A 14,424-nucleotide genomic window follows, 5' to 3' on the forward strand; every position below is an offset into this window, starting at 1 on the left:
TCAACATGTCAGTTTAGATAGTGATAGCGCTGACATCATCCACGTATTCCTATGGAAAACCCTCGATGGCACATGAAGCTGGAAGTATTTGAATTTGAATCATGCCATATTGCTGAATGGGGCTGAATGGTGCCAAAAAATCGCTAAGGATCATGGTGAAATTGGCCTTAAATAGCAAAGGATCATGGTCGATGTAGTTGTTTTCTTCCTGCCTGCAATAGTCAACCCAATGCTGCTGGGTTCACTTGAAAAGAGCGTTTATGAGGGCACGAGTAGGCCGGGCTCCAGGATGAGGTGCCTGAGAGGGCATTTTAAATCCATGGGGGGTGCACAAAAAGTATTGCTTTAGCGCTCAAATAAAACAAGGTAGATTTGTCAAACTGCAGTTCAGATATTCAAAAATGGAAATGTACATCTCAACAACTATTGTTTTACATAAAAACACAAGAAAAATATCGGCCCCACTACAACATTCAAGTGTATCCTTTTTTGCACCTACCAGCACTCACCGATCAGCTCGACAGGATGAGCACAACTAGGCTATCAAAGACTCTTACATGCTCCATAGCTTAAATGTCATTGATTATAACTATTGGCTACATATCTGTCATATTTGTGACACTACACAATGAGTGTAACCTATAGTAAGCCAAGCCGCCATATCTCCAGTTGCGCAATACTTTCTGTGGGAGAGTTTCAGAAAAGCAAACTAAATCAAACTATGTGCATATTTTATATAGCCGATGTGAAATGTCCTACATGACAGTAGGCCATTTCAATCTGCCGCAAATAATAATTATACATCTGCAAGGTTACAGAAACACAGTAAAGACATGGGGACAGGAATCCAAACCAAGACCTTTTCAATCAAAGTCAGTTACGGCAACAACAACAAAAATGTCATTGTGGTTTGCAAAAACATCTTTGATGTATGAATTCATATGAAGATGAGTTTCTTCTTTGTTTGTTCCAGTGTTTTATTGATTAAATTGATCCAAATGTGCATTCTCACAGAGCAATAGCCTGGAAACGGGTTATCATTGACGAAAGTCCCGGCTTTAGTTATGGATGGTACTTGGAGGAAAGACAGCAGAGCTTTTATCAAGCAACTTACCCCATCCCGGGACTTTTTAGACTCATCAGATGTTTAGAACATGGACGACCTAGAAACTTTCTTGAGGCCCTACTGTTTAAGTAGCCTAGACCAGTGTAGAGTGAACGGCTGGTTCCACAGAGAGGTCCAGAGATAACGAATGGAGAGATAGTAGAGGACCGGCTTTACGGATCAACGCTGCCACGGAGGGGGAGTGATCCACCACCACCACCGCCATACGGCTTTCTGAGACATAAGGGTGGGTGTCGGTGGGGGGTGGTGTGGCGGCTGATGGGGGCGGTATGACTCATAACCACAGACATTCATTGGGGCAGGGGAGGAACCTTTAATTCTGCCACAGTCAATCACTTAAATTGACTTACAGTATATTTGATCACGCCATATTGTAGCTGGACAAGACTGTAGTTCCTTCTAATTTGAGATAGCCAGGTGGTCCTCATTGTGTCTTGTTAAGGCATAAGTGATTGATGGTATCAGTAACATCATCTCACTGGCTTTCTACGCGGTTATCATAGACTTATTTGCCTTTGTTTGATCCAGTTCCCAGAATAAGAGTCTTAGTTTCTCATTATCTGTTCCGTCTTCTTGCTGAGTAGTCAGCACAGCACTGTAAAGTCAGACTCTTTTACACACTATCTTCCTCCAATATAGAAAATAAGATCCTGGTGAATCAAATATTCCAGGATTATATTTTTGTGTATGGTTTTTGTCATAATCTTTTCATACTTTTGTAAAAATGTTGGTCAAGGTCTATGACATCCATTTTAGGGAGTCTGATTTCAGGGAAAACACTGCCTGTGGTCATTTTGTATATGTTGTGGAGTAAACTAACACATGGTTCATTTAGAAGATTAGCTTGGATCTGGAATGATCCATTATCCCCACAATGCCAAAGTGATGACATAGCCGACTGCTCAGTCTGTTTCCTACCAGTCAGACCTCACAGCACAGGTTTCACTGAAGAACATATATATATATATACATGGAAACATTTGACTGCAATAAAAGTAGTATCTTGTAAGAGCTGTTGGGCTGGTAGACATGTTCCAGGCAGTCTGGCACTGACCAGTCTGTGAGGTGTGTTCTTGTCAAGGGGTTACCTATAAAGCTCAGGGGTGCCACCTGGTGTTGACAATGGTAACAGGTAAAAAATCTGCAAAAGATCTGCATGTCACTTCTACTCCATGAGTTTACAGTACTTAGGTGTATTACCATTAAATTAGCTTGTTTTGTTTGTCAATGATCATGATTACCTAGAAATGCTAATGCAGCTCACAGTACAGTACAACCACTCTCCTTTCCCCTGCATCTCTTCATCAGGTGTAGCTGTAAATGAGAATGTGTTCTTCTCAGTCAACATACTTACCTGGTAGAACAGAAGTTCAATAAGTAAATAAGTAGATAGAAAGATAAATCATAATGAATAAGTATTTGGTTGTGACTGTGGATACATTGTGTTAAAACGTATGGGAACTTATCTTGATATAGCCAACTCTCTGCTGCCTTTGGAGTAGTTAAAAGAGGTAAACCCATGATGATTTGCTGTAAATTCACATAAGAATTCAAGAAAAAAATGTAATATTTTAATGTTAAACAGTACATTCAGAAAATACTTTTTCCACATTTTGTTACGGTGCAGCCTTATTCTAAAATTGATTAAATTATATATTTTCCTCATCAATCTACACACAATACCCCATAATGAAAAAGCAAAAACAGTTTAAAAAAAAAACATTTTTACAGAACAGAAATACCTTATTTACATAAGTATTCAGATCCTTTGATATGAGACCAATTTGAGCTCAGGTGTATCCTGTTTCCATTGATCATCCAATACAAAGTATTGAGATAAACTTTTGTTATTGACCAAATACTTATTTTCCAACATTATTTGCAAATAAATTCATTAAAATCTTACAATGTGATTTTCTGGATTTTTATTTCTAATTTTGTCTGTCATAGTTGAAGTGTACCTATGATGAAAATTACAGGCCTCTCCAATCTTTTTAAGTGGGAGAACTTGCACAATTGGTGGCTGACTAAATACTTTTTTACCCCACTGTATATACAGTTGAAGTTGGAAGTTTATATACACTTAGGTTGGAGTCATTAAAACTCGTTTTTCAGCCACTCCACAAAGTTCTTGTTAACAAACTATTGTTTTGGCAAGTCGGTTTTCCAACAATTGCTTACAGACAGATTATTTCACTCCAACCGACGGTCACCTTTTCCAGAACCCTCTTTTCCCTGCAGTTGAACTGAGATTTTATCCAGTACCAAATGGAAAAGATATGTTCCACATTTATGCTTAACGCACCGACACAGTTAACTGTTGTTGATTTATGATCATTTATTTTTTTTACCCCCTTTTTTCCACAATTTCACGATATCCAATTACAGTCGTGTCTCATCGTTTCAACTCCCCAATGGGCTCGGGAGGGGCAAATGTCAAGTCATGCGTCCTCCGAAACATGACCTGCCAAACTGCACTTCTTAACCCCCACCCATTTAACCCGGAAGTCAGCTGCACCAATGTGTCAGAGGAAACACCGTTCAACTGACAACTGAGTCAGCCTGCAAGCGCCCGGCCTGCCACAAGGAGTAGCTAGAGCACGATGAGCCAAGGAAAGCCCCCCCCGGCCAAACTCTCCCCTAACCGAAATGTGCTGGGCAATTTGTGCACCGCCTTATGGGACTCCTGGTCACAGTCGGTTGTGACACAGTCTGGGATCGAACCCGGGTCTGTAGTAATGCCTCAAGCACGGCGATGCAGTACCAGGAGGCCCTGTATTAACTCTTCTGTGTTTAAAGTGTCCAATTGGGTTTGTGTCATTTTGTTGTTGGTGATACTGCATGATAGCAAAGAAAGCAGAAGGTTTAGCGATGTCAGGGTCTAGGGAGGAAACCTGCAATCTTTTATAAAGCTACATAGAAAGCCAGTAGGAAGTGAACAATGAGAACATGTCTGAAGTATAACATTTAACCAGGGCTTTGCTTTAAATGACTAATTTCTTCATGTTACTTGCTCTTTTTCAACATTTAACATCTAGCCTATCTTAATATAGTAACCCAGAACTGGGTATCCTCTGTACCATCTCCCTATGGTTTGGAGCATTTAGCTATAACATATTGTAAAAATGAAAAATGACACCACATAATCTTTAAAGTGAATTTCAAGAGCAGTGGTCTAATTTTGAGCGTTCAATTTCTTCCTGTCTCTATTCTCATACATTTTTACACAGAAAAGCAGATCTCCCTAATATGCTCCTTCCCATCTAAGTTCCTTTGAGTTACTCACTAGGACTTTTTTATATAATAGTTTTTATTGATCTTTCTTTAAAAACAAATTCAAAACATACATATGCAAATGACAACACACAGACACACACAACCATCAACGACATCACACCTCTCCATACCCCCATACCCACCCTCCCATCTCCAGCGCCGGCATCACTCTCCGCCACATGGTCTCAAACTGCACCGTTTTGTTTCTCTCAGTCGCCCACCCACTTTCTACATTTAGATAATAAAGGATTTGACCTTTCCATTGTTTTAACGATGGTGGATTGTTGATTTCCAATTTTTAAGTATGCATTTTTTCAAGATGATTGATGGGAAAGGTATAGTGCATCCCATGCCTCATATGCCATATCTTGAAATATGCAGACAAGTGGATAAAAATTACATTTACATTGGAATACTTCTGACAGCCAACTATTCTAACTCTGCCCATAACTTTTGGATATTATAGCATTTCCAGAAGGCATGGATTATTTTTATTTCACCTTTATTTAACCAGGTAGTCCAGTTGAGAACAAGTTCTCATTTACATCTGCGCCCGAGCCAAGATAAAGCAAATCAGTGCGACAAAAAACAACACAGAGTTACACGTAGGATAAACAAAAGTACAGTCAATAACACAATAGAAAATCTATATACAGTGTGTGCAAATGGAGGTAAAGCAATAAATAGGTCATAGTAGCGAGGAAATTACAATTTAGCAAATTAACACTGAAGTGATAGATGTGCAGATGATGATGTGCAAGTAGAAATAGTGGTGTGCAAAAGAGCAAAAAAGTAAATAAAAACAATGTGGGGATGAGGTAGGTAGTTGGGTGGAATATTTACAGATGGGCTACGTACAGCTGCAGTGATCGGTAAGCTGCTCAGATAGCTGATGCTTAAAGTTAGTGAGGGAGATATAAGTCTCCAACTTCAGCAAGTTTTGCAATTCGTTCCAGTCATTGGCAGCAGAGAACTGGAAGGAAAGGCAGCCAAAGTGGCTTTTGGCTTTGGGTATGACCAGTGAAATATACCTGCTGGAGCGTGTGCTATGGGTGGGTGTTGTAATGGTGACCAGTGAGCTGAGATAAGGCGGAGCTTTATGTAGAAAAGATTTATAGATGACCTGGAGCCAGTGGGTCTGGCAACGAATATGTAGTGAGGGTCAACCGGCGAGAGCATACAGGTTGCAGTGGTGGGTGGTATATGGGGCTTTGGTGACAAAACGGATGGCACTGTGATAGACTGCATCCAGCTTGCTGAGTAGAGTGTTGGTGGCTATTTTGTAAATGACATCGCCGAAGTCGAGGATCGGTAGGATAGTCAGTATGTTTGGTAGCGTGAGTGAAGGAGGCTTTGTTGCGAAATAGGAAGCCGATTCTAGATTTCATTTTGGATTGGAGATGCTTAATAGGAGTCTGGAAGGAGAGTTTACAGTCTAGCCAGACACATAGGTATTTGTAGTTGTCCACATATTCTAAGTCAGAACCGTCCAGAGTAGTGACGCTAGTCGGGCGGGCAGGTGCGGGCAGCAATCGGTTGAAGAGCATGCATTTAGTTTTACTAGCATTTAAGAGCAGTTAGAGGCCACGAAAGGAGTGTTGTATGGCATTGAAGCTCGTTTGGAGGTTTGTTAACACAGGGTCCAACAAAGGGCCAGATGTATACAGAATGGTGTCGTCTGCGTAGAGGTGGATCAAGGAATCACCCGCAGCAAGAGCAACATCATTGATATGTACAGAGAAAAGAGTCGGCCCGATAATTGAATCCTGTGGCACCCCAATAAAGACTGCCAGAGGTCCGGACAACAGGCCCTCCGATTTGACACACTGAGCTCTATCTGAGAAGTAGTTGGTGAACCAGGCAAGGCAATCATTTGAGAAACCAAGGCTGTTGAGTCTGTCGATAAGAATATGGTGAATGACAGAGTCGAAAGCCTTGGCCAGGTTGATGAAGACGGCTGCACAGTACTGTCTTTTATCGATGGCGGTTATGATATCATTTAGTACCTTGAGCGTGGCTGAGGTGCACCTGTGACCAGCTCGGAAACCGGATTACACAGCGGAGAAGGTATGGTGGGATTCGAAATGGTCAGTGATCTGTTTGTTAACTTAGCTTTTGAAGACTTTAGAAAGGCAGGCAGGATGGATATAGGTCTGTAACAGTTTGGGTCTAGAGTGTCTCTCCCTTTGAAGAGGAGGATGACCGCGGCAGCTTTCCAATCTTTGGGAATCTCGGACGATACGAAAGAGAGGTTGAACAGAGTAGTAATAGGGGTTGCAACAATGGCTGTAGATCATTTTAGAAATAGAGGGTCCAGATTGTCTAACCCAGCTGATTTGTACGGGTCCAGGTTTTGCAGCTCTTTCAGAACATGAGTTATCTGGATTTGGGTGAAGGAGAAGCTGTGGAGTCTTGGGCAAGTAGCTATGGGGGGTGCGGAGGTGTTGGCCCGGGGTTGGGGTAGCCAGGAGGAAAGCATGGCCAGCCGTAGAGAAATACTTATTGAAATTCTTGATTATCAGGGATTTATCGGTGGTGACAGTGTTACCTAACCTCAGTGCAGTCGGCAGCTGGTAGGATGTGCTCTTATTCTCAATGGACTTTAGTGTCCCAGAACGTTTTGGAGTTAGAGCTACAGGGATCATTTTGCTATTTGATTTGGAATTTTAAGACCTCTTGACGTATCAAAAAAATATATACGAACATTATTGGATGAAAACATTTATTTGACCTTACTGTTATTAGCCCATATAAATGCATCAATTAACAGAGGAAGTACATGGAACAACAGATAGACCCAAAAGGAAGTTTGTTCTAATGTGTCTATCCTATATCTAAGAGATTTAAGAAAGATCGGGAAACCTTTGTTTGTTTTTTCCCATGTATGTAACCCCTTATTTTTATCACTAAACAGTCTCCATATTCACTACCGTTCAAAAGTTTTAGAACATCTACAGTACTCATTCAAAGGTTTTAGAACATCTACAGTACTCATTCAAAGGTTTTAGAACATCTACAGTACTCATTCAAAGGTTTTAGAACATCTACAGTACTCATTCAAAGGTTTTAGAACATCTACAGTACTCATTCAAAGGTTTTAGAACATCTACAGTACTCATTCAAAGGTTTTAGAACATCTACAGTACTCATTCAAAGGTTTTAGAACATCTACAGTACTCATTCAAAGGTTTTAGAACATCTACAGTACTCATTCAAAGGTTTTTCTTTATTTGTACTATTTTCTACATTGAAGAATGATAGTGAAGACATCAAAACGATGAAAAAACACATATGGAATCATGTAGTAACCAAAACCGTGTTAAACAAATCAGAATATATTTGAGATTTGAGATACTTAAAATAGCCACCCTTTGCCTTGATGACAGCTTTGCACACTCTTGGTATTCTCTCAACCAGCTTCACCTGGAATGCTTTTCCAACAGTCTTGAAGGAGTTCCCACATGTGCTGAGTACTTCTTGGCTGCTTTTCCTTCACTCTGCAGTCCGACTCATCCCAAACCATCTCAACTTGGTTGAGGTCGGGGGATTGTGGAGACCAGGTCATCTGATGCAACACTCCATCACTCTAATTATATGTAAAATAGCCCTTACACATCCTGGAGGTGTGTTGGGTCATTGTCCTGTTGAAAAACAAATGATAGTCCCACTAAACCCAAACAAGATGCGATGTCGTATCGCTGCAGAATGCTGTGGTATCCATGCTGGTTAATTGTGACTTGAAAGCACCCCACACCATAACACCTCCTATTTGAAGAATCTCAAATATAAAATCTATTTTGATTTGTTTAACACTTTTTTGGTTACTAAGTGATTCCATGTGTGTTATTTCATAGTTTTGATGTCTTCACTATTATTCTACAATGTAGAAAATAGTAAAAATAAAGAAAAACCCTGCAATGAGTAGGTGTTCTAAAACTTTTGACCGGTAGTGTATACTTCCTTAATTTTGTTTTGACTGGTACCAGGGGACCATCAGATGAGTCTTGTGAGGTCAGTGGGCATCCTACCTTTACCTAGAAGGGTCATTTTACTGTGTAGCTCCAACCGTTCGAACACTACAGACAGAAGTTGGCAGATTGGGCTGTACCGACTTCAGACAATTCCAAAGACGCTTGTGGGATTTGTAAAGCAAAAACGTGTTCATGAGAGCCTCATCTTTCCATAGAGGGGTCATAATAGTTTGTAGGCCAACAGACAAAAAATTGTGAGAAGACTTATTTTCGGGATGTCTCATGTTCTTACAAGCACTGCTCTGGCTCTGTCACCTTTCACCGCAGATGCAGAAGTGTTACATAGGGGGATGCAATGGATTGAGACTCATCCAATGTAAAAAAAAAAAAAAAACTGATATTTAGTTTAAACTGATGGATTTTTATGGGGAATGTTTTATATTATGCTAATTCCATTCCCTTGGTGCGTGAACATTGGCCTTATTTTAATTTTATTTTTTATGTTGTCAGCTTTATCCTTTGAAAATATACACTTAAAAAGATTATGGGGATGAGCATTCGTATCTTCAATATGTACCTATTGTTCCTCTTTAGTGCATTTAACTATATTTCACAAGTAAAAGCCTTGTGTGGTGAGTTGATACAATTCCATGTCTGGAAGCTTAAAATTATAGACTTTTATTTGCACATATAAAGTCTGTTATGACCGAGTATACTTTTTAAGGAATGTGTTTGGTGGGGTCATTGCTATTAAAAACTTTGGGAGCCATGCCTTTCTGAAGAGTTTTATTCTACATAGATTTATTGGAATTTTGTTCCATTTAATTAGATCTGCTTTCATATTTTTGAGAAATGGGATAAAGTCATCTTTATATATTTGTTGTTTGTTGTCACTTTAAGCATCCCAAGTATTTAATGTTTTTTTTGTGGTCCACTTAAAAGATTTCTGTAGAGCATGAGTTTTTATTTTTCCTATTGCCATTATTTCGTTTTTTTCCACGTTCATTTTATATCCTGGCATTTGAGACTTTTCAGAAAATATTTTTAGGAAGGGGGGCATTAAGTTTGACTTTCCATGGCTGAACTCTGACCTTTGTCTGACCTGTCCTGTCGGTCCCGCCTTCCACAGGAGATGACTTGGGCTGCACGGTCGATGGCCAGGTGTACACCAACCGAGACATTTGGAAACCAGAGCCATGTAGGATCTGCGTGTGCGACAGCGGCTCCGTCCTGTGTGACGAAATCCAGTGCGATGAGCTGTCCAACTGTGAGAAGGTGACCATCCCCGAGGGCGAGTGCTGTCCCATCTGCCAGAGCGAGGGCGGCTCAGACACCAGTAGCAACGGCAGACCCGGTGAGTTGTCGGAAAGCGTGACCTGAAATTTGTTGTGACCCCAAGTCATGAAAAACATTTCTTATGAGAGAACCCAGTGTGAACTGTTCATGAATGTGTAACTATTAATGTAACTACGTGTGAACTCAGTGCTTTGCTATGAAGAAAATAATAATTAACTCCCCTCATGACAATGAAGTCATCGTAGACCAGATGCTTTTGTGACTTGATTCTTTATGTCTATTATGTTCTGTCATTTTCAGATGGTGGCAGAGTCTACAGGGTAAGCTTAATATGTCATTGTGATACATCTTTATAATATCGTATTACTAATTGAATTTAAATGGTGGAGCAACTTCTGCCTTCTTGCTCTTCGTTTGTAGGGTCAGAAAGGAGAACCTGGAGAAGTGCCACAGGTGACTGGGATCAGAGGTCGTCCTGGGCCTATGGTAAGCTTATAGTTCACTTTGTTTTCAAAGTCTATTATAAACTGAGTTTATGATATGGAACTTTGTTGCGATTCAACAACATAAAGCTTTGTTGGTGCATATAGCTTTAACCAGCTGTTTCTCAGTTGTGGTGTTGATTTTGTATAACTCTTTGAGTCGACACTAGATGGCAGAAGAGAACAGTTACCTTTAACTTGACCTGAAAGAATTCCTGTGTAGTTCAACTGTACTTGACAGAGCATCCGGAATGACTTCACTCTGTTTCCATAGTAATGATATTATCATGAAGGATTTATGAAGGAACATTATTGTGCCTACGCTAATTGTGACTTTTTCATCCCTTCTTTTTGTCCTAAAAACAGGGGCCTCCCGGATCGCCAGGATTCAGAGGGGACCGAGGACAGAAAGGAAGACCTGTACGTGCCAAACATGACTCACAGAGCAAATACATTATGCGTTTAGCAAGGCTTTAGTTCTGTACTGCATAATTATCTCCATTGGCACATTGACAATTTTTTTTTGTTTTGAATCAAAAGGGATCTTTGCCAAATCTCAAATCCTTTATCATTCCTTGTCCTGGGACTAAAGCAATAGTGTGATCACCCTTTTATGTGACAGCCCCTCAGAAGTAGTATGATCCATGTGGACCCACCTGTGCAGTCAACACAGTGACTATCTTGTAAAAACGTTGATTGATTTGGGAAAGGCGTTTGAGGTAAAGTACAGTGCCTTGCGAAAGTATTCGGCCCCCTTGAACTTTGCGACCTATTGCCACATTTCAAGGTTCAAACATAAAGATATAAAACTGTATTGTTTTGTGAAGAATCAACAACAAGTGGGACACAATCATGAAGTGGAACGACATTTATTGGATATTTCAAACTTTTTTAACAAATCAAAAATGATTCAGCCCCTTTACTTTCAGTGCAGCAAACTCTCTCCAGAAGTTCAGTGAGGATCTCTGAATGATCCAATGTTGACCTAAATGACTAATGATGATAAATACAATCCACCTGTGTTTAATCAAGTCTCCGAGGTCCGTGATAGTCTCAGAGGTCCGTTAAAAGCGCAGAGAGCATCATGAAGAACAAGGAACACACCAGGCAGGTCCGAGATACTGTTGTGAAGAAGTTTAAAGCCGGATTTGGATACAAAAAGATTTCCCAAGCTTTAAACATCCCAAGGAGCATTATATCTTTATGTTTGAAGCCTGAAATGTGGCAAAAGGTTGCAAAGTTCAAGGGGGCCGAATACATTCGCAAGGCACTACATTCGGAAAGGATGCAGAACCCTTGACTTTTTCCACAGCCTTATTCTAAAATGCTTTAAAAAACTTTTTTTCCATATCAATCTACACAGAATACTCCATAATGACAAAGCGAAAACAGGTTTTTAGAAAATTTTGCAAATGTATAAAAAAACTGAAAAAAACCCAGAAATACCTTACTTACAGTCCCTTTGTTATGAGACTCGAAATTGAGCTCTAATGCATCCTGTTTCCATTGATCATCGTTGACACGCATTTACTTGACTGGAGTCCACCTGTGATCATTTCAATTGATTGGACATGATTTGGAAAGACACATATAAGGTCCCACAGTTGACAGTGCATGTCAGAGCAAAAACCAAGCCATTTTTTACATTTTTTATTTTACCTTTATTTAACCAGGTAGGCCAGTTGAAAACAAGTTCTCATTTACAACTGCGACCTGGCCAAGATAAAGCAAAGCAGTGCGACAAAGACAACAACACAGAGTTACACATGGGACAAACAAACACAATAACACAATAGGAAAATCTGTATACAGTGTGTGCAAAAGAAGTAAGGAGGTAAGGCAATAAATAGGCCATAGTGGCGAGGTAATTACAATTTAGCAATTAACACTGGTGTGATAGATGAGGATGTGCAAGTAGAAATACTGGTGTACAAAAGAGCAGAACAACAAATATGGGATGAGGTAGGTAGTTGGTTGGATGGGCTATTTACAGATGGGCTGTGTACAGCTGCAGCGATCGGTAAGCTGCTCTGACAGCTGATGCTTAAAGTTAGTGAGGGAGATATGTCTTCAACTTCAGTGATTTTTGCAATTCGTTCAAGTCACTGCCAGCAGAGAACTGGAAGGAAAGGCAGCCAAATGAGGTGTTGGCTTTGGAAATGACCAGTGAAATATACCTGCTGGAGCGCGTGCTATGGGTGGGTGTTGTTATGGTGACCAGTGAGCTGAGATAAGGTCGAAGGAATTTTCCGTAGAGCTCCGAGACAGGATTGTTTTGAGGCACAGATCTGGGGAAGGGTACCAAAACATTTCGCCAGCATTGAAGGTCCCCAAGAACACAGTGGCCTCCATCATTCTTAAATTGAAGAAGTTTGGAACGACCAAAACTCTTCCTAGAGCTGGACGCCCAGCCAAACTGAGCAGTTGGGGGAGAAGGGCCTTGGTCAGTTAAGTGACCAAGAACCCGATGGTCACTCTTACAGAGCTCCAGAGTTCCTCTGTGGAGATAGGAGAACATTCCAGAAGGACAACCATCTCTGCAGCACTCCACCAATCAGGCCTTTATGGTAGAGTGGCCAGACAGAAGCCACTTCTCAATAATAGGCACATGACAGCCTGGTTGGAGTTTGCCAAAAGGCACCTAAATGATGAAACCAAGATTGAACTCTTTGGCCTGAATGCCAAGCATCACGTCTGGAGGAAACCTGGCACCATCCCTACGGTGAAGCATGGTGATGGCAGCATCATGCTGTGGGGATGTTTTTCAGCGGCAGGGACTGGGAGACCATTCAGGATATAGGGAAAGATGAATGGAGCAAAGTACAGAGAGATCCTTGGTGAAAACCTGCCCCAGAGCGCTCAGGACCTCAGACGGGGGTGAAGGTTCACCTTCCAACAGGGCAACGACCCTAAGCACACAGCTAAGACAATATATCAGCCCCTATACCACTGATATGACAAAACATTTATTTTTACTGTTCTAATTACATTGGTAACCAGTTTATAATAGCAATAAGGCATTTCAGGGGTTTGTGGTATATGGCCAATAGGCCACGGCTAAGGGCTCTATCCAGGCACTACGGTTTGCATCGTGCATAAGAACAGCCCTTAGCCGTGGTATGTTGGCCATATACCAAAACCCCTCAAGCGTTTTTGTTTAAGTATAGCACAGCGTTAATTTTTTTATTGAGGCTAATCATGCTGAGACATGATAATAAACTTACTTCTTAGTCACTATTGAATTAGGATATTTCAAAGAAGCAACTACTTTATGTGATAACTATAATCTAATTAGATGGATTAATTTATTAATGGCTTTTATTGTCATGCTTAAATATAATACAATGTCTTCAAAGATAATGGAGACTACATGACTTGAAGATAGTTCAAATTGATGTGCTGTGCACTTTCTGGAGATTTGTCTCTTTGATGAATTACGTCTTGATGATCAAGAGATTGCGCAAACAAAAATGGACAATACATTAGCATTATTAGCATTAGAAAACATTCCGATAGACCCATTCCGCAAACGTATGTATTTTGTTTAAATTCAGTACACGACAAAATAATAAATTATGCATTTATATGCTTCCCTCATTGAAATGCTGATCATTTAGAGGGCATACATTAAGCAGAATCTTATTTAGCAGAACAACATTAGTCTTTATGATTTATGACATATGTTGCTGGTCTGCCTCTCATATTATGTTTAACACCCTTGATTCAATTTATCCGTTTTGTCAAGCATACACTGTAATAATTTTTTCTCTCTCATTTGTGGCCATTTTCATCATCCACTGTCATTGCATATCAACTAGAAAACATGCTTTAGAACCAGAAGGCAATATGAATGTCTACACATATATTACTAAACCTAAATGGAGATCCGTGACTCAAGTGTCACTGACATCAATACATGGTTTGAGCAGAAATGTAGGTCGCACATCAAGTTATGATTTGGCACATAATGAATGACACCGTATGAACCTGTAATGCATTGCTTTGTCCTGTTTATATTAACATGACATTATCTAATTGAAGGGGCTACGTGGAGCAGCAGGATATGACGGAGAGCCTGGTGTGCCTGGAAATCCAGGAGAACCCGGACCTGCAGGAAACCAGGGTCCACCAGGGGTAAGTACTACAATACCCACCCCTCATAAACAATGTATAATGTGAATTAGAAACTGGGTGGCTCTGAATGCTGATTGGCTGACAGCTGTGATATTACACGGGTATGAGAACATATTTATTTTTACTGCTCAATTACGTT

At 40.4% G+C, this 14,424-nt stretch overlaps 1 protein-coding gene across 1 annotated transcript in view; it reads left to right on the plus strand.

Annotated features, from left to right (window-relative positions):
- The window catches only part of col5a2a (collagen, type V, alpha 2a), a 59,839-nt gene that overhangs the window by 26,268 nt on the left and 19,147 nt on the right, over positions 1 to 14,424 (plus strand). The window contains exons 2-6 of the mRNA XM_020462059.2: positions 9,503 to 9,727; positions 9,970 to 9,989; positions 10,090 to 10,155; positions 10,518 to 10,571; positions 14,193 to 14,285. Of these exons, the coding sequence (XP_020317648.1) occupies positions 9,503 to 9,727; positions 9,970 to 9,989; positions 10,090 to 10,155; positions 10,518 to 10,571; positions 14,193 to 14,285 (458 nt within the window). The remainder of the gene's footprint in view (positions 1 to 9,502; positions 9,728 to 9,969; positions 9,990 to 10,089; positions 10,156 to 10,517; positions 10,572 to 14,192; positions 14,286 to 14,424) is intronic.

The sequence above is a fragment of the Oncorhynchus kisutch genome, linkage group LG26 (assembly GCF_002021735.2).
Source record: "Oncorhynchus kisutch isolate 150728-3 linkage group LG26, Okis_V2, whole genome shotgun sequence".
Taxonomy (NCBI): domain Eukaryota; kingdom Metazoa; phylum Chordata; class Actinopteri; order Salmoniformes; family Salmonidae; genus Oncorhynchus; species Oncorhynchus kisutch.